Source organism: Malaya genurostris, chromosome 1, assembly GCF_030247185.1.
Source record: "Malaya genurostris strain Urasoe2022 chromosome 1, Malgen_1.1, whole genome shotgun sequence".
Taxonomy (NCBI): Eukaryota; Metazoa; Arthropoda; class Insecta; order Diptera; family Culicidae; genus Malaya; species Malaya genurostris.
The window spans coordinates 163461761-163485546 of NC_080570.1; the positions used below are offsets into that span (position 1 = coordinate 163461761).

The following is a 23786-nucleotide window of genomic DNA, read 5'->3' on the forward strand; positions in this document are numbered from 1 at the left end:
CCGATGATGCTTTCCAGACACGTACTCAATAGAAGAGGGAAATTAATTTTCGTTTTCCGTCAGAATGTAGCTGCTGATAGGCATAGACACCAACAGGTATAAATTCACCCAATCACGGGACTCATTTTCCGAGATCCTGGGGGTCTAGTTTTGTATACATATCGCTTGAGAAAATGTGAAAGAGATTCTTGGATTATTTTGATTATACCTTTCATCTAATCCGAACGCTACTGGTTAGTTTAACAATTGGTTGTTTAATAATTTAGTCTCATTTGAATGTCAAAATGCTAAATTTTCGACAAAACCTCTCTCCCAGGAAATAGAACATAGTTCAATACTTAGCTTGCTATTAATAACACGTGGATCAATAACTAAGAAAAACACTTTATTTTTGTTTGTTGGTAAAACTCAATTTCAACCACCAACATATTTTTTTTTCAAGAGCAACATAATCAATCCAGCGCTTCTTGTAACATTTCAATAGTTTTCTCGTAGAAGGATTAATTTGTGGCCTCAAAATAAGCGTTTTCTTAGTCCTGCAAACAGATAGTAGCCGCTGAGGGTCATATCCGATAAACATGGTGAGTGCGGCAGTAATTCGTAAACCATATCCCAACTGCAATCCTCTTAGTTGACTTCCGCTTTTACTCTGAAGTGCAGTGATGGATCCAGATTTCGTCCATTGTCACATATCGACGCCACAAATCTGGTTTATTTCGGTGAAAAAGCTCAAAACAGCGCTGGAAATCAACAACAAGTTGCTGTTTTTGACAATAGTTTCCTTATAGACAAAAAAGGGGAATAGTTTCGTAACAGACAAATGTTCATGCAAAAAAGTGCCCACACTACCGTGATATCTGAATTTCGGTTTTCCAACGCGATTTGGTGGATCTTTTCTACGATTTCTGATGTCATAAACTCGTTTGGTCGACCGAGAGCTTTCAGCATCTTCAGTGTCAATACGAGCACGTTTATACCCAGCATTTTCAATTGTAAAAAAAACTCTGCAGTTATGCGGATTATATTCGAACTTCCGCGGCGAATATGCGAAAGTTATGCGGCTTTTATTGTATTGTTTTTTCGGTTATTTCAAGGTTTGGTATCAAGATGTGCGAGTAGTTTTTTTCTAAATAAAAAATGTACAGGATTCGCTAAAACTATAGAAAAGAGTTTCGAGGTCAGGAGGGCCGAGTCTCATAACAGATCGACTGAAAAGTTCGTATCGTTTCTATGAGAGGGCGCCACTAGAATTAAATACATACCACATTCAATTAGTACCAACCTTCAAAAGATACGTGTATAAATTTGACAGCTGTCTGATTATTAGTTTGTGAGATATTGCATTTTAAGTGAAGCTTTGTTATTGTGAAGCTTTGTTATTGTGAAAAAAATGAAAAAAAAGGAATTTCGTGTGTTGAAACACTACTTTTTGATGAAAAAAAGTGCCGCCGATACCAAAAAATGGCGTGTTATCCAGACTCTGCATCGGGCGAAGCAACAATTCGTAAGTGTTTTGCAAAATTTCGTACTGGTCATATGAGCACCGAAGACGATGAACGCAGTGGACGTCTAAAAGATGCTGTTACCGATGAAAACGTGAAAAAAATCCACAAAATGATTTTCAATGACCGTAAAGTGAAGTTGATCGAGATAGCTGACACCCTAAAGATATCAAAGGAACGTGTTGGACATATTATTCACGAATATTTGGATATGAGAAAGCTTTGTGCAAAATGGGTGCCGCGTGAGCTCACAATCGATCAAAAACAACAACGAATTGATGATTCTGAGCAGTGTTTGGAGCTGTTATATCGAAATAAAACCGATTTTTTTCGTCGATATATAACAATGGACGAAACATGGTTCCATCACTTCACTCCGGAGTCCAATCGACAATCAGCTGAGTGGACTGCACGCGATGAACCGAACCCAAAGCGTGGAAAGACTCAACAATCGGCCGGTAAGGTTATGGCGTCTGTATTTTGGGATTCGCATGGTATAATTTTCATCGACTACCTTGAAAAGGGAAAAACCATCAACAGTGACTATTATATAGCGTTATTAGAGCGTTTGAAGGACGAAATTTAAAAAAAACGGCCTCATATGAAGAAGAAAAAAGTTTCGTTTCATCAAGACAATGCACCGTGTCACAAGTCGATGGAAACCATGCTGAAATTGAACAAATTGGGCTTCGAATTGCTCCCTCATTCACCGTATTCTCCAGATTTGGCCCCCAGTGATTTTTTCCTGTTCTCAGACCTCAAGAGAATGCTCGCTGGTAAAAAATTTAGAAGCAATGAAGAGGTAATCGCTGAAACTGAGGCCTATTTTGAGGCAAAGGACAAATCGTACTACAAAAATGGTATCGAAAAGTTGGAAGATCGCTATAATCGCTGTATCGCCTCTGATGGCAATTATGTTGAATAATAAAAATGAATTTTGGCAAAAAATGTGTGTTTCTATTAAACGATACGAACTTTTCAGCCGAACTGTTATAGCAATTGATTCAGCTCGACGAATTGAGCAAATGTACGTGTGAATGTATGTGTGTTGTTAATAGAGGTCGAGATCTCAGATATGGCCGGACCGATTTCGATCAAACTAATTACACATGGAAGCTATTCTCGTCAGTCTGAATGTTTTTGAAATCGAATGTTTACTCTTTGAGTTTTGCAAAGTTTTATGTGAAAATTTTATGTGATTGATTCAAAGCCGTCCATTTTAACGGAGATATTTTTGTGTAAGACTTTTTCCCCTAATCCGGTACAACTATTCCACCGCAAATGAGATTTTGTTTTGAGTTTTTTAATCTATTTTGGCTCAAACTTTGCATAATCGTTATTTAGTTTGTCATTTTAACACTAGTCTTACTTTTGAGAAAGGACTAAACAAAAATCACTTGAATATTTTCACTAATATATATATATATATATATATATATATATATATATATATATATATATATATATATATATATATATATATATATATATATATATATATATATATATATATATATATATATATATATATATATATATATATATATATCCCAGAAACAGTTGGTATCTTCTGAAATGTTTTAGGTAGTTAAAAGGACTATGTAAAAAAGGATCAGGGTCGTTTCACCGAAAGCCGTTTCATCGAAAGCCTTTTCGCCGAAAGCCGATTGTGGATTAACTGTAGTGCCTTAGTCATGGCTGAGAAAATAAAGAAAATATTTATTACGACGATATATATGGCAACGGAAGCAATAAAGATTCCTGAATGAGAATGGTGTGCATTCTACTATTCGACCGAGGGCAGCCAATGGATTATCCAGGAGCCATTAATCAAATTATCATTTTCAATGAATAGCCATGGATTAATAGTTTTCTAATTAATAATGTGATGTATATAAAATGTGCCTTTCGGCGAAATGTCCCTTTCGGCAAAACGACCTATTCGGTGAATCGATTTTCGACGAAATGGCATACGGCGAAACAACTTTCAGCGATATGACCCGCTCAACGAAATTTAGCTTTCTCGGCATGAAACCGAAGGATTTTCTGCACTACCAGACCGTGACGGAGCATGAGAAATGGACTACTTTTTGAAATCCCAAGCGCAAAAAATCATGGGCATGGTCATTGGGCTAACCATAAACATCAACTGCAAAATCTAATCACTTGGAAATAAAACGATGCTATGCATTCGGTGTGATCAAAACAGGTGTCTTGTTCTACGCGCTTCCCGGGGAGAACTGTAAATACCAATCGCTTTCGATAGCAAATGATGAAATTGAATCAAAAACGACCAGCATGCTTTACAAGATATGAGAGGATGATTTAGCAACATGGTAAACATCATTTCTGACCTCAGATGGGAGCTTTTATTCCACGCGCCATACTCCCTTGACTTGGCCCCTACCGACTGTTATTTGTTTTCACCAATGCTCACGCACTTGCTAATCAGCACTTCACTAGTTATGAAGATAGGGCAACATGGCTTCACTACTTCGCTCGCTTCAAAAGATGAACGGGTCTTTTGACGTGGTATTCGTAAGTTGGTGGAAAGATGAAAAAAATGCATAACTTTTCATCGGAACTATGAAAAAGACGAGTGGGTAATGTCAGAGACATTAGTGGATACTGTGAATACGAAAAATAAACTGAAAAATGAGTTCTGATCCTAGAACTGCACTGAATCTGGAACAAGACTGATTAAAATGACGTGCTTATAGTGCAATAGACTAAACGTCATGCTCAGTCAACAGCGCAGGCCAGAAAGAACGAACCGAATCAAATTTCTACCCAAGCCTCAGAACTCAGTTGCAAAATTCAGCTCCGGAAACCAGAACAACAATGCAGTTCATGAATTTAGTTCTAGGAATTTGGAACCGAAATCATTTTCAGATTCCAAGGTCCGAATTAAGTTCTAGAACTAAACTCCAAACTTGAATTCCAAGTTTAGGTACTAAATTCTGAAAATAATCTTAGCAATTAAATTCTGAAACTGTATTCAGAAATTAAGTTCTGGAACTGAATTGAGAAATTAGATTCTGGATCAGAAGTCAGTTCCAAAATTTTGCTCCGGAATCCAGAGCAATTTGATTCTAGGTATCTGGAACCGAAATTATTTTCAGATTCCAGGATCCGAATAAGGTTCTAGAACTAAACTTCGAACTTGTATTCCGAATATGAATTAACCAAGCCAAACCACAATCTAAAATCAAAAGCCTGGAACCAAATTTAGGTTTTAAATTCTGGAAATAAATTTAGGACTTAAAGTGAATGACATTATTTTCATATTTTGGGTGCATATCACCATATAGTTCCGGAACCGGAAGTCGGATCCAAACGAAATTCAGGAACTTTGTATAGGGCCATGAGACCTTTCATTTAAATCTAAGTTTGTGAAAATCGGCTCAACCACCTCCGAGAAAAGTGAGTGACATTTTTAAGGAATTATTTCCACATTATTGGGGCATATCACATTTTAATTCCGGAACCGGAAGTGGGATCCAAATGAAATTGTGAAACTTTGTATGCAATCAAGAGACCTTTAAATTGAATTTAAGTTTATGAAAATCGGTTCTGCCATCTCCGAGAAAAGTGAGTGACATTTTTTTCACAATTTTGGCGCATATCACCATGTAGTTCCGGAACCGGGAGTCGGATCCAAACGAAATCCATGAAGTTTGTATGGGACCATTAGATCTTTCATTTGAATATAAGTTTGTGAAAATCGGTTCAGGGATTTTTGAGAAAAGTGAATGACATTATTTTCACATTTTGGGTGCATGTCACCCTGTAACCGAATTAAATTCTGAAACCGAATTCAGAAATTAAATTCTGAAATTAAATTGAGGAATTGGATTCTGGTTCAGAAGTCAGTTCCAAAATTCAGATTCGAAGATCAGATCTAAAACTTAATTCCATAATTCAATCCAAAATTCAGTTCCCGGATCCAGATCCAGTGTTCAGAAGCTGAATGCGACTACTGTAACTGCTGTTGTTGCTGATTGAGAAGGGTACTGCTCGGCACGACGTCCGAATAGCGAATAAGAGCCACCACGCAAAACGTCTGTTCTTGCTGATGCTGGTGAAAGGCCCTTACCACGACGTCCAGTTCCGTTAAGGCATAAGTAATGATCGATGTTCTACCACGCTTTTCCTTTAAAACTCGTCCAGTTGAAAATCGGGACTGAAATGTAAGACGTATTCACGTCTATGGAGGAATGATACCTTTTCGAACAAATTGAGCGCTCATTTGAGCTTTACACACAATCATGTCGCGATGTCAAAGAGCTGAATAGAATGGTATGCGTCACTCGGCCCTCCGGGCATTGGTTTAGGTTTGAAAGTCGGTTTTCACAGCACATGCATAGGCTTTCTATATGAGGAAGACAAACAGCGAAAAAGCAATCCATCAAAGAAAAATATGGAGAAGCTTGCTGAGGTGAAAAGCTCCATCGCTGAAAGCCTACTCTTTCATCTTTTGTCAGGCATCACGCTTCATCGAATGACATAAATCACCAAAGAATCGCACCTTTCTGGCGGACGCGTAACATCATTAATTGTAATTTCAAATTATAACCCCCCCCCCACCCCCCCACAAAAAAAAACAATCAAAACAAGTGGCTCACACAACGACTGCTACTGGGCTATAAAAAATGTTCCTAAATCCCATTTACAGCGCAGGCACAAACCTCCCATCTCGGAACAATATTCGCACTCAGGCGTTCACGCGTGAATACGAAATGGGTTCAATTCGGAAAAGAACAGCCAACTGAGCCGTCTCATAAATCAGTTTCCCCACCAATGTAGCGATATGCAATAAAATCAACTGGGTTCCTCTTCTCTGGGTGGTTCGTTAAAATATCATCGCAGTAGGCGCCCAATGCGTGCTTGTACGTCTGGAACCAGTGTCGAACCGGGTGTAGATGTTTTGGAGCGTGTTCCACGTGTGAGAAAAAAAAAACAGTCACAGGCAAAGTCAAACAAAAATGAAAAATTTGCACCCATACCAAGAGGAACGAGATGATTGTGTAAGTGGCCGAGGTTCAAGAAGTTGATAATGGAACACCGAGTACTCTTTGGAGCGCTCATGTCTGGAAAATGAACGAACCTCGCGTACAATGTGCTGCGAGGTCCAGGAAACTGAAATGATCCAGAGTTGTAAATTCAGTCATTAGGCTGAAATAGAAAAAAAATAAGGTGATTTCATTTCAGCTGAGTCACTTGCCGGATGCAAGTCGGTGCGCTATTAAGTTCAAGTTTACGATTTTCACAAAAGTGTTTGCAGACTGGTCTGACCATTTCGAGAGTTTCCCTTCGTTTCGTTTCGTTTTTTTTATGAAGTCGTGCGATGAATGAATGTGTCTTATTCCATCACCGATTCATGCCGCAATTTTGTTCCCCCTTTGTTTCCCGGAACCGAAGCCAAGCCAAGCTTCGTTTGTAGGTCATGCCTGCTGAAAAGTTAGAGGAAAGGTCATGACCTAAATTTTGCTTTTCATCCCCGCTATAGAGAATCTCAACCAGAATGATCTACTCAAAAATGGCAGCCCGGAAGTAAAAGGATTCCATTTGACGAATGGATTCCGTTTATGGTTAATTGCAGAGCTCGTCAACATCTGTACATCGTCAAACCCGGAATGGAAACATCACTTTTTTTATGCCACGTGTTGTTCTCCGTGTTGCGGTGGCCTACTTTGATGGAGTGTTATTAGTGATCTCCCGCTTCTACTACCAAAAACAAAGTTGCTGGTTTTTTTTTCTTTTCTAAACCATCGAAATCAGACAAGAACCGTTACCATATCGCGGTGAACGTTGAATGAAGTTAAAAATGAGGACAATTAAAACGAACCTCGATTAAAAATTAATTGAAAATTGACAAACAGCTCTGCAAACACCGACCGGTTTATGGCGCGGTTGCGGCTATATGATGACAGCGGTTTGCGGGCTTTCGAAACTACGAAAAATGGGTTCGAGTAAAGATTGATTCATTGAAATTGATATTTATAGACGAATACTTAAATAGAAACTTTTTTCCATCGGTTTTTTTTGGTCACAAAGGCAGGTTATCCATTTTGTTTGCCCGACAGTTAGTTGTCTTCGATTGATTGAACTTGGTGCCGAGAACGCGTCCCCTGGGAAATTGCTTGCTCCGTAAACCAATATCATGGCCAACTGCCATTTACGATCGACGTATTTTTTTTCCTTACACGAATTCCAGCTGGTGCTGACATCCGTTGCAAGGAAAACGGACGGGCATGATTCCGTTCCGATGTTATACTCCATTATTCAGAGACAATTGCCACCCCCGAGTTTCACTTCCTGATGTCAACGCCCCATTGCCCATCCGACGGGGAAATGAATGCTGAAGTAGTCTTCGAACCACCAATGTTCCGTCCATCGTTAGTGGCACTGTTCCAGAGTGAACTGGTTAGCACAAATGGCATACTCTTTGCTTGCTTCGCATTGCCCTTTGCGTTTCTATCATTATGGTACACGACAATCTATAGTACGACGATAATGAAGGCAAAAGTCGGAAGCCAGATAATAAAAGTCACCCAAATCAAAAGGTCAACAAAGGCTTTCATTTCACTCAAACGAAAAAAGATGTCTTTTTTTCGAACTGCATACATACGTTCATACGAGCAAGAGATTTGATTCGATGCGAGTCATGAATGAAATATGTTCCTTCAATTCCGGTGAAACGCATTTATCATGCTAAAATGCCTGTACATCGAAATTCGATAGGACCCCCGGGCCCAGTTTAACGCGATGGCGGGGTTGGTCAATAAATTATGTATTCCTCTACCGAAATCGGCTTTACCTTGGCAACCGCATCGGTTTACTTCGATTAAGACGGTACACTGATCCGTATTCCGATGAAGATATGTAGTGAAGGCTAAGAAATTTTTTTTCCTAAATTTATGAATACTCCCAACTGTGGAAAGACAAGGGTATTCTCATTGAAAGGAAGACCCCCCCGCAACTATTAAAGTTTGAGTTGAGAAATCGATTCTGGATCCCAACAACGATTAGGAGTAAGGTGCAGCTGTTTAGGTTAAAATGTAGTCGTTTATGACCGCTCTCGACGAGTCTGTTTTACGATGACAATTCGTTAGATATGCTGCGTTAGCAGATGAATTTCTGGCTACTATATTTCGAGTACCATAGAAATGCGAACCAAAGGCAATTCATTGAGATGGTTTATTGCACTAATGCTTCAAGGATCCAACATGCCTTTTACGATTATTTAACCTTTTTCGTGGATACCCGAATGCCAAATCTTCGAAGCCGCTGTGCAAAATGATAAACGATGTAGAGAAAACAAGTCTACAGTTACTTTGGGAGTTGGTCGGCTGAAACCGTCCTCATAAAGCTTGTCTACGTTAAATTTTGAACACTTTTCTTTCAGTACAGGGTTTGAATTTTATTGCGGAAAATCCCAATCGTTCAATGCGAAATGTGATTCGCAATGTTGTAAAATTTACCGTTGACGAGCATTTTCTGATAGAGTGCCCAAATTCCCTAAGAAGAATTCAGTTCGGCAAGCCATATGTAGTTGTGGTCGAAAATTTTAGTTTCATTTCTAAAGGCACAGAAAGTAAGGATGTGTACGAGAAAGAATGTTGCTATCGAAAGCGGTTGCTATCATTTATCAGAAGACACGATTCTCCGGCTCTGTTCTGGCATGATTTGGCTTCTTGTCACTATGCGAAATCCGTCCTTTAATGGTATCATGTACGAGAAATCTATGGTTTTCTGAAAAAAAGTGGAAAGCCTTTATAGGACTACATTCCGATGCAACCAAGTGACGACCTGCCGGCAGGTCGACTGTCACAAAGCATAACCATTATTTCAAAGACGTCTTCGACTTCATGCCGTAAAAAAAAATCGTTATGTGGTGCTTACTGTGATCATATCGTATGGACAAATTGCAAGCACCCGCTACCAAAGCACGGACCCAGATTTACGACTTGTTGAATATTCATTAACCGGGACGTGAGGGAAAACTAGCACCCCGTATAAACTGATGCACTTTCGTGTAGTAACCTAGAGACAAGGACTTCTGTAGTTCAGAAACAAACAAAAAATCGAGCCTTTATATAAGGTAGTAGAAGAATCGGACATGGCCCATTCACTGCCGCACATGGGATTCGGAATGGGGGTCAGTCTAGCAATGCTGTGATTGCCCGGGATGTTTGTTTTTACCGCGCACGAACGGGTCGGAGCTTTACGGTGGTTTAGATAGAGACAGAGATAAAGAGCAGAATAAAACCAAGGTAGTAACAATATTTATTGCTGGTCATTTATTGCACTGGATGTGAAACGCTAAGCCCAAGCAAAGTTTCGTTAAAACAAAACAAGGCCACAAACAAACGGCAAGCTATTACCGGTGCGGGACGCGAAAGTGACCATCCCGTTGCTTTAGATCAGTGGATACTTCCGCTGGCGGTTGGGAATTCCATCCATAAATTAGGACTTTTGCTATTCCGGGAATTTTCACCGGAATATTTTGCTTACTATGGCGATGATTATGATACTAAACTATTCGGCTAACAAGTCATCTTAGTAAATTGACCACCAAAATGAGCGATTTCGGTTCTCCAGGTACTGAGCTCAATTTCAGAACTGTGCATAATGCATATACTCAACTCTCTGGAAACCTTCTAAATTGGATTTCCTCAACTTGTTTGGCCACAACTTTGTTCGTTTCGCGCATCGGGAATTGTCTTGTCCATACCTTCCAGCGTAAAGGAAAAGTTTCATTTCCCTCTGCGTTAACACCTTTCCATCGACAACGGTACACCTGAGCCGTCTATTATAGGAGTAATATTTCATATTTCAGCTTCTTGGAAATTGGCAACTGTCTTTTATCAGCACCGACAATGAACGAACATCCATTCGTTGAAGCATTTTTCCATTACTAAAACTATCAAACACATTTTGGGTAAAGAAAGTAGCGGCAGCCACGTAGAACATTTTTACAGTTCTACAAATTCAACCTATTAAATTTCATCCACCCGCGGAACCATGATTGCGTGAAAATTCCATCCCCCCTTCCCGGTGCCTGTCAACCGCGGATACGGGAGGAACGACGAGCGCACAAAGTTGGAAACAGTGTTCCGCTCCGTGTCGGGAAATGATCCCGACTGTGGTGTCACTGGTTTTGTCTGCCTTTTTGTCAACCGGTTTCGCTCCCTGTTGACAGACTGCGAGTCGCTCTTATATAGTTATATTACCTCTAATGTAGTCAAATGACCTGACAAAATTGATGGCACTGCTGTATCGCTGGCCTACTTTGACAGCGGAACGGGTTCCACTTTCGTACACATGGGGCACATCATTATTCATTTAGTCCCTTCGGAAAGTGAGGTTATTTACGGAACTGTTTTGGAAGTGTTTACGGCAGGGAAAAGTATCAATTCGTCGAGAGGAGTGTCTATTTGATCAGATGAAAAAGTTGTATTATTATTGTTAGGATTCGACAGTGAAAAACAAAGGTTTCTATATCGAAATCCAATCTTACTACGTTTTATTCATACGGCCCTATAACTAGATTCTTGTAAAATTTATTACGTGCGAAGTATCTGAAATAACGTGACTCTTTTGTCAATTCAATCCCACTTTGTTGTTCCATGTCACCAAAGGAAAACCATTTAGATTCCCGGTTGCTTTTATTTGGACACACCTTTGCTCCAGTGTTCCCAGTCATGAACGAATCTCACCATTAACTATGCACGCCTGCAATCCATTAAGCATTTCTTTTTAAGTTTTATATCTATTGTTTTTAAGCTGCATAGCTGGAAACTTGCAATAATCCTTTACGTTCATTCAGTTCTTCGCATTCTTTCTCCGGAATAGTATTCAACAAGATGTAGATTTTCAAACCATTGTCATACAGTAGCCATCCGTCTGTCATTTAGCGCATCCGATTTTCGAAGACCCTTGAACATTTTCGCTCCGTATCTCAAGGCTAGGCTGGAAAGGGGAAAATCATATCAGTAGGTACAGAACCTGTGAATGAATAAAACCTGTTTCAATCCATTTAATAATACTGTTCTCATAAACGTTTACGTGAGAAGTCGATATTACTTTTTGATCTCTACTTCCGGTTTTTCTTTTTTGATCCGAAACGGAGACTGGGTAAAGCCGAGAAAGCTGGTATGGACATCAACTAACAAGACATATAGAATGACAGTGTTATGAGAATCGTTTTGTAAATTTCGTACCATTTTGCCGCGTCTATTTTACGACTGTAAGAATTTTTAACACTCATCGCTCTACGAATACAAAATCGGGAGTCGGATTCATCAATTCGAGTACCTGTTAATGAAATTAGAATTATTTTTAATTGAATAGAAGAATTTGCTCCTTTGTACATTTTCATATATAAAAACACACGCGTGAAAATGAAATAATAATGAATGGCAACACTATGATTTTGGAACCAGATGATATTCCATATCTTTTTATGAGTGTTATCGTGAATACGACTTACTTAACTATGGGGCGCCTTTTCAAAATGTGCCCTCTGAGAGAGTGATAAGTTTTTGATCGTGAATAACTCTTATTGTATTTAACGTATCAACATAATTTTTGCTATATGCCATCGGAAATGTGAACATCAATTTATGATAACATTTTTAGTTGTATGACATAATCACAAATAATTCAAAAACAAAGGTTTCTGAAATGTTTGGTATCAACGAGTATCATATTTATTTATTTATTTATTTATTATTCCTTCATCTGACCAGATACAGTCTACATGAAGCATTGGAAGGGGAAAAGCCTAATTGAAGATCCAAACAGAAACTATCTTCAATTTGGCATAAAAACCCCTTCTTCTTTTCTAATTTCTATGGTTGGCTGTACTGACAATATAATCACATCACAAACAGTTTCATGTTACATAAATTGACATATTGGTTTTTACATAAATTCTTATACACTAAGTAAATTTCTTAAATCACACAAATTATCACATGAAATGGAAAAGTCGAAAAAATCATACATTGTTAAAAATACAACACATCCCCCTTATGGGTTCGTTCTGTCCATAATCAGTACGTTGATGGTCAAGTCTTAAAAAAGTCCTCGATCTTAAAGTTCTAGGTGGTACGTTAATATTAACTCGAGAAAGTATATATGGAGCGTCAATTTCACCGATTAATAATTTTCCAATAAAAGCGGCCCTAAAGATATTCCTCCTTTTGGCAAGCGTGTCCATACCAAGCAATCTGCAGTGATCTGTATAGGGTGGTAATTCAGTAGGGTTACGCCATGGCAGAGATCTTAGAGCAATGAATGAATGAACCTAGCTTGAACTGATTCAATTCGGTTAATCCAGACATCTATGTAAGGACTCCAAACTACAGATGAAGTTTCAAGGACTGATCACACAAGGGTGAAGTACAGTGATCGAAGACAACATGGATCTTTGAACTCTTTTGCTATTTTGAATATGAATTCAAGATTTCGGTTGGCTTGAGCAATAATATGACATTAAGGGTCTCTGAAGGATAGCTGTGTATCCAGTAGTACACCAAGATCTCTGACAACTGATACTCTCTCGAGACATTCTCCGGAAACAGTGTAGCTCCAAACAACAGGCTTTTTCTTGCGTGTGAAGGTAACTACAGAACATTTGGATACACTTAGCGTCAATCGGTTACGCGTACACCAATCACAGAGCTGGTTTTGCAAAACAATGCAGTCCTCTTCGGATCGAATGATGAGGAAGAGTTTTAGATCATCTGCATAAATAAGCTTACATCCTGGTGGCAGGATAAAGCAAATATCATTAAAAAATAAAGAAAACAGCAAAGGTCCTAGGTTGCTACCCTGAGGTACGCCTGACAAGTTGGAGAAATTATCTGACTCGTTATTTCCAAGTTTGACAGAGAGAGTTCTACCGACGAGATACGATCTAATCCATTCAGTGAACGTTTTGGAAGCACCCAGTTTTCGAATTTTCGCAAGTAAAATAGCGTGATCCACGCGATCGAATGCTGCTTTGAGATCAGTATAAATCGTGTCCACCTGTGCCCATCTTCCATACTTCGAATGCAATGCGATGTAAACTGAGCAAGGTTTGTAGCTGTATCGAAGAAGAAAACTCATGACGCCTTTCTCGTACCTAGGTAGGTAGGTATAAAAGTTTAACACTCGATATATTTCGTTCATTCTAGCTTGCGCAGTTGACTAAACACGAAGTGAAGCAAATTCCGCTTGGTTCAGGTCCAGTACTAAATCAATTGTGGGACGTTCGCAGAGCCAGACTCTCTTCAAAAAAGATCGATTGCGTCATCCTGCTGCTGGTCGTCTGCATTGGAGCAAAATTCAACGAAAAGTGGACTACGATGGGGAACATTATTATGCAAAATCAGCCCACCTAATGACTCCGAATGTTATTTTAAGAACTATTAAGATTATTTGTTAATCTGAGATAAATTTAGTACAAATCAAGAATAATTAGATCAACTGTGTGCACTTTTCGCACCAAACGAGTGCGAATAAAGTCACCATTTGACTGTTTCGCGTTCGGAAAAAATGCTTCGAAGTGCTTAATATCATAGAGAATTACACTGTTTGACCCTTCTGAATGCCCGTACAGAATTTTGATGGTTTCTTTAACTGAAATATGCAAATCCAAAATGGTATCGCCACAATTCTGGAAGCGATGCAGTAAAAGTTGCGAAATTCACACAATCAACTAGTAGCTAGTCGTATTCACCAACTCCAGTTATGTCTGTGACATTACTCACCCGCCTTTTTTTATTCAACGATCTATTTAATAAGGCACACCGTTTCAGGACGAATTTCGAAAATCAGGCCAAAACAGAGCTGGAGAATCGTGAATACTGATAAATGGTAGCAACCGCCGTCGCAGACATTATTTCTCGTACACATGCTTACGGATACTTCTTTGAGAATTTCACTTTATTTGTTCGAAAATGCTCGACAACGGCATTTCTTTGAATTGCGGTATAAAAAGCCAGACCCGGAAGCTGTTTAAAGACTTGGATCACGTATGTTTCGTCATCGTTGGTGTTAAGTACGGCTTTTTGCAGCGAAACTTTGCTTGTCATCACGGTTGCAAGCCACATTTCGCACAAAAAGATTGGGATTTTTTCTCATTAATGGCGTCTTGTCGCCTATTTGCCGGGAGCATATTTTTCGATTTGTTCCACTTTCAACCTTACGACCCACAGTGAATTGATGGTTAAAAGATTTTCAAACACAAAACACAATATTTTTTGGTAGTTTTCGTTTTTTGGAATCAGTGAACCGATAAGTTCGAATTTTAATGCAGCTCGAACAAAATGCGTTTTCGCACTTGACTCGGCGTCATTTTATTGAATGTAACACGAATGTAAACATGCTGTATCATGAAATAAAGTGGAGAGTTTCAGCTGTCATATAAATGAAATGTTTCAGCAATTCGAGATATAATTAAAAATGAACACTGTATGAAAAGTGTCAGGAACAAAACTCTGGAAGCCGTTAGTCAAAAAATTACAGCTTATAGTAAAAATCATAAGCGAAAAATTCAGTGATCTCTATGATACTTTGTTCATAATTTCAAAATTCTTTATTTATCCTTCCAAACCATTTTCGTCCCCCTCACAGTAATCCCCCTCGGCTCCCGGTTTTTTTCCAATCCTCGAAACAGTTGTTAAAGTCAATTTCCGGAATAGCCTTCAATGCGCGTAGTGATTCACGTTTGATGTTTTCAATTGACTCAAAACGGTTTCCCCGGAGCGGTCGTTTGAGCTTGCTAAATAGCCAGAAGTCACACGGAGCTAAATCAGGCGAATACGGTGGTTCCGGAATGATACTGGTTGAATGGCGACGGTGCATTATCGTGGTGCAAAAACAAGGAGTGTCAGCCCACAATTCCGGCCTCTGTTTACGAATAGCTTCGCGCAAACAACGCATAAAACTTAAATAGTATTCAAACATTCGTTTCGGCACTAGAATTTTGATTCCGCACACAAAATTTAATTCAAATAACGATTCCCAGTTTCAAGCACTCCAAATATACGAATTGTAATGTTTTAGAAAATTTCACTTATCCTTCACCTTACTGATATTTGCTTGTTTTGACATTTCACTTTATCGAGGGCTCAGGTTGCTTTGATTGTGCTTTTTCATTCATTCGGAAAGATTGTCGATTCTATGGAGATTCGGTACACATAATGTTACAAATTCAAGTTAAAGGAAAACTATCGAAATTTGTATTCGAATTGTTACATTTAAATAATATTTAAAGTCACAGCAGGATAGTTGAACACCCAGTGTAACTGTAACCGATGAATGACAGCGGTGGAAGCAACTCTTCGTAATTCCATCTAATTTTCCAGCGATGACTTTCCGCAAATTAGCTACCACCCACCGGGTAATTTATGGGTTACTATTTGCCGAAGATTATCATCATCATCATCATCTCGACCGCAGCACGAAACCACGCATAAACCAGGGTTTAATTACCTCGAAATAATAGCCTTTAACCTTAAAACTAACCCACCAGGGGGGGGATCGGCAGTTTTCCTACTACGAGTTGAACAATTTCCTCTGCTGAATGACAGAATAAAAAGCTAAATTTAAAGGATTCTACTCACAGTAGGTTGCCGTCGTGAGCCGATCGATGGTATCCTGCTTTAGCTTGGAGTTCTTTTTGCCCATTGCTTCGGCTGTTGTGGGGCGGTGGTTGGGGCCCTGCTACAGTCTCTCTGCCGAAGAGCTTTGGTTGGTTGACTGAAATTCCGTGACGAACTGGAACTCTATTCACACACTTTTTTTTTGTCGCTGTTCGACTCACTAAATTGGTCCTAACTACGGGGTGGGAATTGGGGAAATTGGTTCCTACCGACGGTCGATGGTTGCTGCGATGCTTCCTCGCGGTCTCACACTCAAAAGGTTAAGGACGTTTACATTCACCGAATCGATTTCATTGCTGGGAAATGAAAAAAAAGAAAAGATTTCGTTAGAAAATAATAGATTTTCGGTACATTTAACAGGGTGGATAGAATAAAATCCGATCCGGGTCGATTACTTCGATTATTGATTGAACCGTGCGTTAATGGTAGGACGGGTGTGAACTCGAATGTGCTTTTCGGTCGATTAATGGAAGTGTGTCTGTATGCTGATTTCGAGTGAAACCAATTAAGCCGAATGGTTTCTGTTTGCACTGCTAGATTAATATTGCATCGGCAGCCATCGGAAAATTGTTTAATTAGTGATGATAATAAATGATTAATGGCGGTATCTGTAAACGTCACAGAACACATTAGACTTTTCAATGCAGTACAGAAACAGTATTTTGCACATAACTAATGCCACAATCAGTTTTCAATCTTAATCAACGAGAAATGTTATGCCGGATCGATGTGCATTCTATTAACAAAATAGATGGCATTTGAAAGGAACGTCTCTTTTGTCTGCAATGGGAAATATTTCATCATGGACTACTTTGGTCCAGTCCAAATCTAATCGGACAGATTTATGTTTAGTTTTCAAACCGCCATTCAGTACACTACGCAGAACAAAGCAAACCATGTCAATAAGATTATAACATGCCGGTCTAGTTGAATGTGGAATTAGCTCCGGTTCCGGGACAGAACGAGTTTGTCACGGTATACATGTTCCGGTAGGATTTGTGCATCGCTTTTGATATAGCTATTGCTTTCAAAGTGCAATCAAATTAGAATGAACGTTTCTCTAAAAAGTAGTGAGCTTTATCTGATAAAATGCTGAATGAATGCCCACATCACATAGTGGTATACTCAGTACATGATAATGGTTAACATCCCAGTAATGCTAGTGATTATGTATATTCACATTTTATCACCCAAAAAGAACAACGCTACATTCATGGCCTCCGGTGGCATTGTTTTACGTAACACTGCATAGTTGAACAATAAAAGCCATTTTACAAACCGAAACAGACCATCGTAAATTTTAAACTGTCCCATTCCCTCCCTGTTATTGTTGATGGCAAACCCGGGTTGCGTTGATACAGCCCATTTCGTTCGTTACATCGCCTGCTGCGACTACAACGGGAACGTCCAAACGGAGATTGCAGCGGGCACCGTCAGATGTCGCGTTTGCGAGCGAAATTCATTCGAACGTCCGCGTGCAGTGCATTTTCGCCCCAATTGTCCGACCGCTCCGGATCCCCGTGGTGTCGAATTAGCGTCGTAATGATCGAATTTGAATGGTTTGCTTCTGTAGCGAAGGGGGAATACGGGATTCCGATGAAATAATTACAATGGACCGGGAACCGGATAATGTCCCGCAGCCAAATTCAACAGGCAATGGGTCCCGATTAATTAAATAGTTGTCGTAGAGTTTTATGTTTTTCGGACTGCGAAATAGTTGATTGTTTTCGTTTATTTTTTTATACAATTGTATTTTTTTATACAATTGAACAATGGAAATATTACAAAACTTTCAGTACAAACGTACAGCTAGTCTTGCACTACGAAGAAAAATTCATTTCGGTGATTTGCTTATTCTACGATACTTTTGTTTGATCAGTTTTTACCACCACCGGGTTTGTACATCAAAAAAATTAGGAAAACTTGTCGGAAAAGTGGGAAAAATCCATAAAGTTGTTTTGTATGGACAATGGACTTTTCCGTTGAAAAAGTCGTCAATGATTGCTAGATCTACGATTGATGTTTGGCGCGCAACGAGTTGCATAAGTGTTTGGTCGTCGAAGAAAAGAATACTAGATCGTACAAAAAATCGTTTGGTGCACAACTAATAGTTTTGTGTGGAGATTCCACATGCATACTTGATTCATGTTTTTTGTCATTTCGAGTCACGTGTCTAATTCGATATCACAATTATTGCTTGCCAAGTGACTCAATAACGGAATGCATGACTGTTCTAGAAAACCACTGTAGGCAGGAGAAAAAGTTCTGATATCGTTTACCAGTTGATGGATTGTGTGTAATGGAGTTAGATGATATTGGTCATCGTGAACGCAAGTTTAACAAATCAGAAAATTTTTGATTGAATCAATGAAAAGATTGTTCTGTAAAAGCGCTAATGTCAAACTAATAATGATTTAGCGCACACAATAAGTGGCCATTAGATATCAATGTTCAATATGATTATCATAATGGATTTATACTGCCATTTTATATTTCATATTCTGAGGAGAATGTTCAAATTTAAAAGATCAATATCGAATTAAAATTTAAGCGACGTCTGTATAAGCAACCAAAAGTTCCACAGTACCTGACAGGCCCGTATGGGGTTTCAAGAGAGGGTTCAAGGGAGGGTTCAGAAGTAGAGGGCAGGTGTTCAAGAGGGGGGGAGGTTCAAGGAGGGTGGAGATTCAAGGGTGGGGAAGGCGCACAAATTTGAAGGAAAAGTCAAGTTATTTGCACTTTTATATTATAGGTACTCTATTGTTCATGGAACCTAATGTTGAAAAATCTTCCATTGGGTGGAGAGGGGAGGGGGGTTTGTAGTTGTTAAAACCCCCCTGGTACCTGAACAATATGCACTGTATTAAAGCCCTAAAGCACGCGTGGCACTTTTTGACAACTTGAATATACAGAACAAGTTCTAAGAAAACTTTCTCGCTGCTGAAAAAACTGTGCAAGGAACTGCTTCAAAGTTTATTCTGTTGCGTCGGGTGAACATTCAATTATGAGTATTTCCCTAAAACGAACTGTTCAGAATGGTTTGTATGCTTTGTATGTATGCGTTAAGTTTATCAATATAAAATTCTGATTAGTGAGCTTTTTTATCCATTACCTAAAGCAAGAGTCACATATGGAAGAGTAAGCGTGGCGCCTTATATCCATTATATCGAAGCCATTAGAGAGATTCTTTGTTGACTCAAAGGATTTTTTAAATACGTTCTTTACGTTACTGTTGGGGAGCCGTTAGTGAATTTGAATTCCTGGAAAAGACTATTAAGTTATGGATTTTTCCAGGAAGTAGGGCGTCATTCCAAGTCATTTGTAAGTTTGAGCCTTGGTCTAGAAGAAATCATTACATGAATTTAATCGTTACATAAGTCGTACAATCGCTCATTTATTTCAAAATTTCATACATCTCAATATTTGAGTGAAAGTAACTATCAAAATGCTGTGCGGGACTTATTTCCGTCTTTCAGAAAGGTCAAAATGTGGAGTGCTCTACGATATTAAACGCTGTTCGGAACATTTTTTTTTTAATGCGATGCATCCAAATGTTAGTTTTAAATGCGCTCGTTAGGTGCGAATTGTACAAAGCTACTCAAATTATTCGAGATTTGCACTAAACCGATGATTTTACCTTTGTAGTAATCTTAATAGGCCTATAGATAACATTTAGAGCCATTAGAACGATTGATTTTGTATAATGTTCCCCATCGTTGTCCACTGACCAGCAGCTGGTTGACGCAATCGCTCGAACTGCTCATAAAGCCGATTGATTGAATATTAAACTAATTTTTGTTTAAGAACATTCACCATTCCGGATTTGCCTAATTCTGCACGGGATACATTTTGGCATTTAGAAGGTCCAAATTGTGAAATTCTCGAACGAAGCCAAACTCACACTGCGAATGTCCAACAGCAGATATGCGCACAGAACTAATTGTTGTTTTTCTGCGTTTAGACTTGAGAAACGGAACCTCAATTTTACCATGAACTGCACATTGGTCCACCTGAATTTTCAATTTCTGATATAGGACATCGTTTCAAAATTTTGCTTCAGAATACAGGTTCAGAAATTAAAATTGAATTCTAATTCGGGAACGGGTTTCTTGACTAGATTTTGGAACTGAATTTATGCTCGGAATTTGAGTACATAATTTTGATTCAGAATTTTCACTTCAGAATTTTGGAACAAAATTCAGGATATGAATTTTAGATCTGAATTCTGGAACTATATATAAGATCTGAGCTCCGAACCTAAATTTTGGAACCAATGCTTTTTTCCTGAATTATTTTCATAATTTAACTATTGAATTCAGTTTCAGAATTCAGAACCTGCACGCTGAAACAAAATTCGGAACTTAAATTTTGGAACTAGATTTTGAAATTTAATTCAGCTTCTTTAGTTGAAATGCACCATTAGAATGATGGAAGCGAAGCAGAAAAAGGCGGGTGGGTAATGTCAGAGACATAACTGGATGTCGTGAATACGAAAACGACTGACATGTTCCTTAACACTTCCAAATATCAATTTGTTGATCAATTGTATGAATTGATGCACCTTTCAATAGAATTTGAAACGATGCACCTAAACTAAAGCACAGATTAGTTACATTTAACATTCTGAAACACAAATATTATGAAATAACCAGTATAGCTATTTATAATAAAATAATGGTGGCTCTGAAAAGAACGTTTACAACCGATTATAATCTTCCAATAAAGAAAACATTAATTCGCTGGGTTGGTCAATGATACAATAGGCCTAATTTATTGAACGAAACTATCAATATGCTATAGGGATTCGTTTCTAGCATTCAGAAGGGTCAAATTGCGTAATTCTCTACGACATTAAACTCTGGAACATTTTTCGCAAAAACAAAGAAGGCTTCACTTGATCTCGATTACTGTGAATTTCACACAGCGAAAAGTGCACAAATCTAAGCAAACTGTTCTTGATTTGAACTAAACTGAGGATAATTACCTTCGATTTGCGAACAACAAATCCTAATAGTTCATCAGAAAACTTTTGAGCCATTAGAACGGCTGATTTTGTGCAATGCTCTCCACCGTTGCTTTTTCATCAATGAAAATGACTGGCAGCTGTGACGTGATCGCTCTTGTCGGAAGCGAAACTAGCTTTGCAAACAAAATACATCTGCTCACAGTGGCGATAGAATCCAAACTGATCCAATTTTGGTTAGGAGCTTTCTTTTTACGTGATTTCGTTCGTAGCTTTTTCACTAATGGGTGGTCCTAACGGCTATAAAAATAGCCGCATACAGATTTTTAATGTCGATTATTTCATTTCGGATTTGCATAATTTATTGAAAGAAACTATCAATATGATGTAGGGAAATCAGAATCAATCAGAAGGACCAAAATGAGGAACTCACTACGATATTCACCACTTTTCGGAACATTTTTCTCGAACGATTTGTTGTACAGCAGCTGATATTTTGTTCTCTTCCTCAGAACGCGTTCTGATTGGCTGGTGTTGACATGGGTCAAATGAGACATGTTTTTCAATAGTGTACTATTGAAATACTTCAATGTTGTTGCTATACACGTTTAAGTTGAAAAATTTCGATTCTATTGGTAGTTAGATTATATAAATCCTTTCACATATCACTGAGCTATGAGCTTTAAAAATACGAGCAAGGCAAACGCGCCTTATGAATTATCCCCTTTGATACTCGTTTATACCAAACATTTCAGAAAAGTTTAATTTTGAATTATTTGAGATTATGTCACACAACTGATAATTTTATCATAAAATTGTGATCATATTTCCGATGGCATGTAGCAAAAATCATGTTGATTCGTTAGATACAACAAATGATATTCACGATCAAAAACTTATCACTCTCTCAGAGGGTAAATTTTGAAAAGGCACCCCATAGTAAAGTAAGTCGTATTTACGACAAAATTTGCACGAGCTATCACCTATATTCAGAAGTGTGAAAGAAGCATAGCAGTTTTACTAGTATTTACAAAATCGACCTTCTAATTCTAATTGTTAAAAGCTCAAAGAGAACAGCTTCACGTACAATCTGCTGTTAAAACGCCATCAGAACCGACCGACCACTGGGGGCGCTATAAAAACAGCAGTGTTAGAAGATATTAAGTGATTCGAGTTCCGCTATCGAGCTCACTCGATCCGAGAATTAGACCAACAGATTTACCGGTATCTTTCGAACCGAGAAACGGAGCCAAGAATCTTGTGTCCTTCTTTTTATTCAAATGATATGCAGTGTAAACATCATAGTCCAAAGGCAATCGCAAGTTTCGAACACGATTCGTCTGATGGGCAGTAGGATGACTGCGATCTCTGTGAAAATCTTCGCCACAATAACATGGTAAATTTGTTTTTACAGGCTTCTTTATTCACGATTGAAAAAAAATGGTGCAGTGTGCAGATAGAAAATTTTTTATCAGGATCTGGAGCATTAGCCAGATTTTGTTGGTTTTATGCAAATTTTGCACAGTTGCTCTTCTCCATACGAGCGTTTTTGTTTGTTGATAAAAACCTGAACGAGAAGAGGAATTCGTTTTGAGCGATGGAAACTTATGTTGAATGAAACTGGTTTTCTAAGTTTGTATCAATTTTTCTATTTTCATCAGGAAAATAAACTTCAACAAAGAAATAAAATAAGCCAGAACCACCTTCGTTATCGTTAAACTCGAATAATTCATTGTTATTTACCTAGTTGCATTTCGGTTTCTATTCGTTGGAGTCTGAATCGGACGGGGCATGTAGACACAAACTACAAAAAATGCCATTTCTAGGAGAAAAGCATTCTCTAGCATTCCGGAGGAACAATTGTTCCGCGTTATCTTACTGCCTATCCTTCGTTTCGGAATAATTTTCGATAAAGGCAAGAGTATCCGAGGCAACTTTTGGTGGCCGAAAGAGGGCAAATTGAAAAAAAAAAACGCACTGCTATGGAAAAAGTTGTGGGACTGACTATCGGGATGCCTGTGCTGTGGTGTTGGCTCGGAACTTTTCAACCATGATGGTTTTTATTTACCAGGTTCTGGGGCCGATGTTTATCGACAGGCTCGAGGCTTGCACCGAAGTAAGTTCGACCGACCGAGAAAGTAGACAATTGATGTTTTGTGTGGTTTCGATCCAATGTTGTGGGTTGAAGGAATTGGCTTACCCTTGCCAACTACATTTTTTCCATTGAACTTTTGCTCACGGATATAAACGCACGGTACGGTTGATTATTCTGCAAGAAAAATATAGTATTTATATTTTTTTCATGAAATGGCCACAGCTTACTACAACCACTCAAATTCAAAAAAATTGACAAAACGTTACTATTTTGGGATATGTTTTAAAAATTCGTTTTTACAAATTTAGCAAATTGTACCTACCTTTTTTTAAATGTTTGGACATTTTGTTGAGCATTGAGCGCACTGCCCTCTCCGATTTATATATTGTGAAAAACGCTCCGGCACCGCATAAATCCGCCTACTTAGATTTATTGTAAACCTGTGCTCTTGTCTGGACGATTCCGATGTATGTTTTATATTTGATAGTGAAGTTTTCCACTCTCTTGAAATCTTTTAGGGGTCCAGTATTGAGTGATGAACTTGAAAAGTTTTCTTTCTTTATCGA

At 38.5% G+C, this 23786-nt stretch overlaps 1 protein-coding gene across 1 annotated transcript in view; it reads right to left on the reverse strand.

The window, feature by feature from the left end:
* The window catches only part of LOC131426622 (frequenin-1), a 139715-nt gene that overhangs the window by 88525 nt on the left and 27404 nt on the right, over positions 1-23786 (reverse strand). Inside the window, exon 2 of the mRNA XM_058589484.1 lies at positions 16124-16458. Coding sequence (XP_058445467.1) covers positions 16124-16187 — 64 coding nt within the window. The 5' untranslated portion in view covers positions 16188-16458. The remainder of the gene's footprint in view (positions 1-16123; positions 16459-23786) is intronic.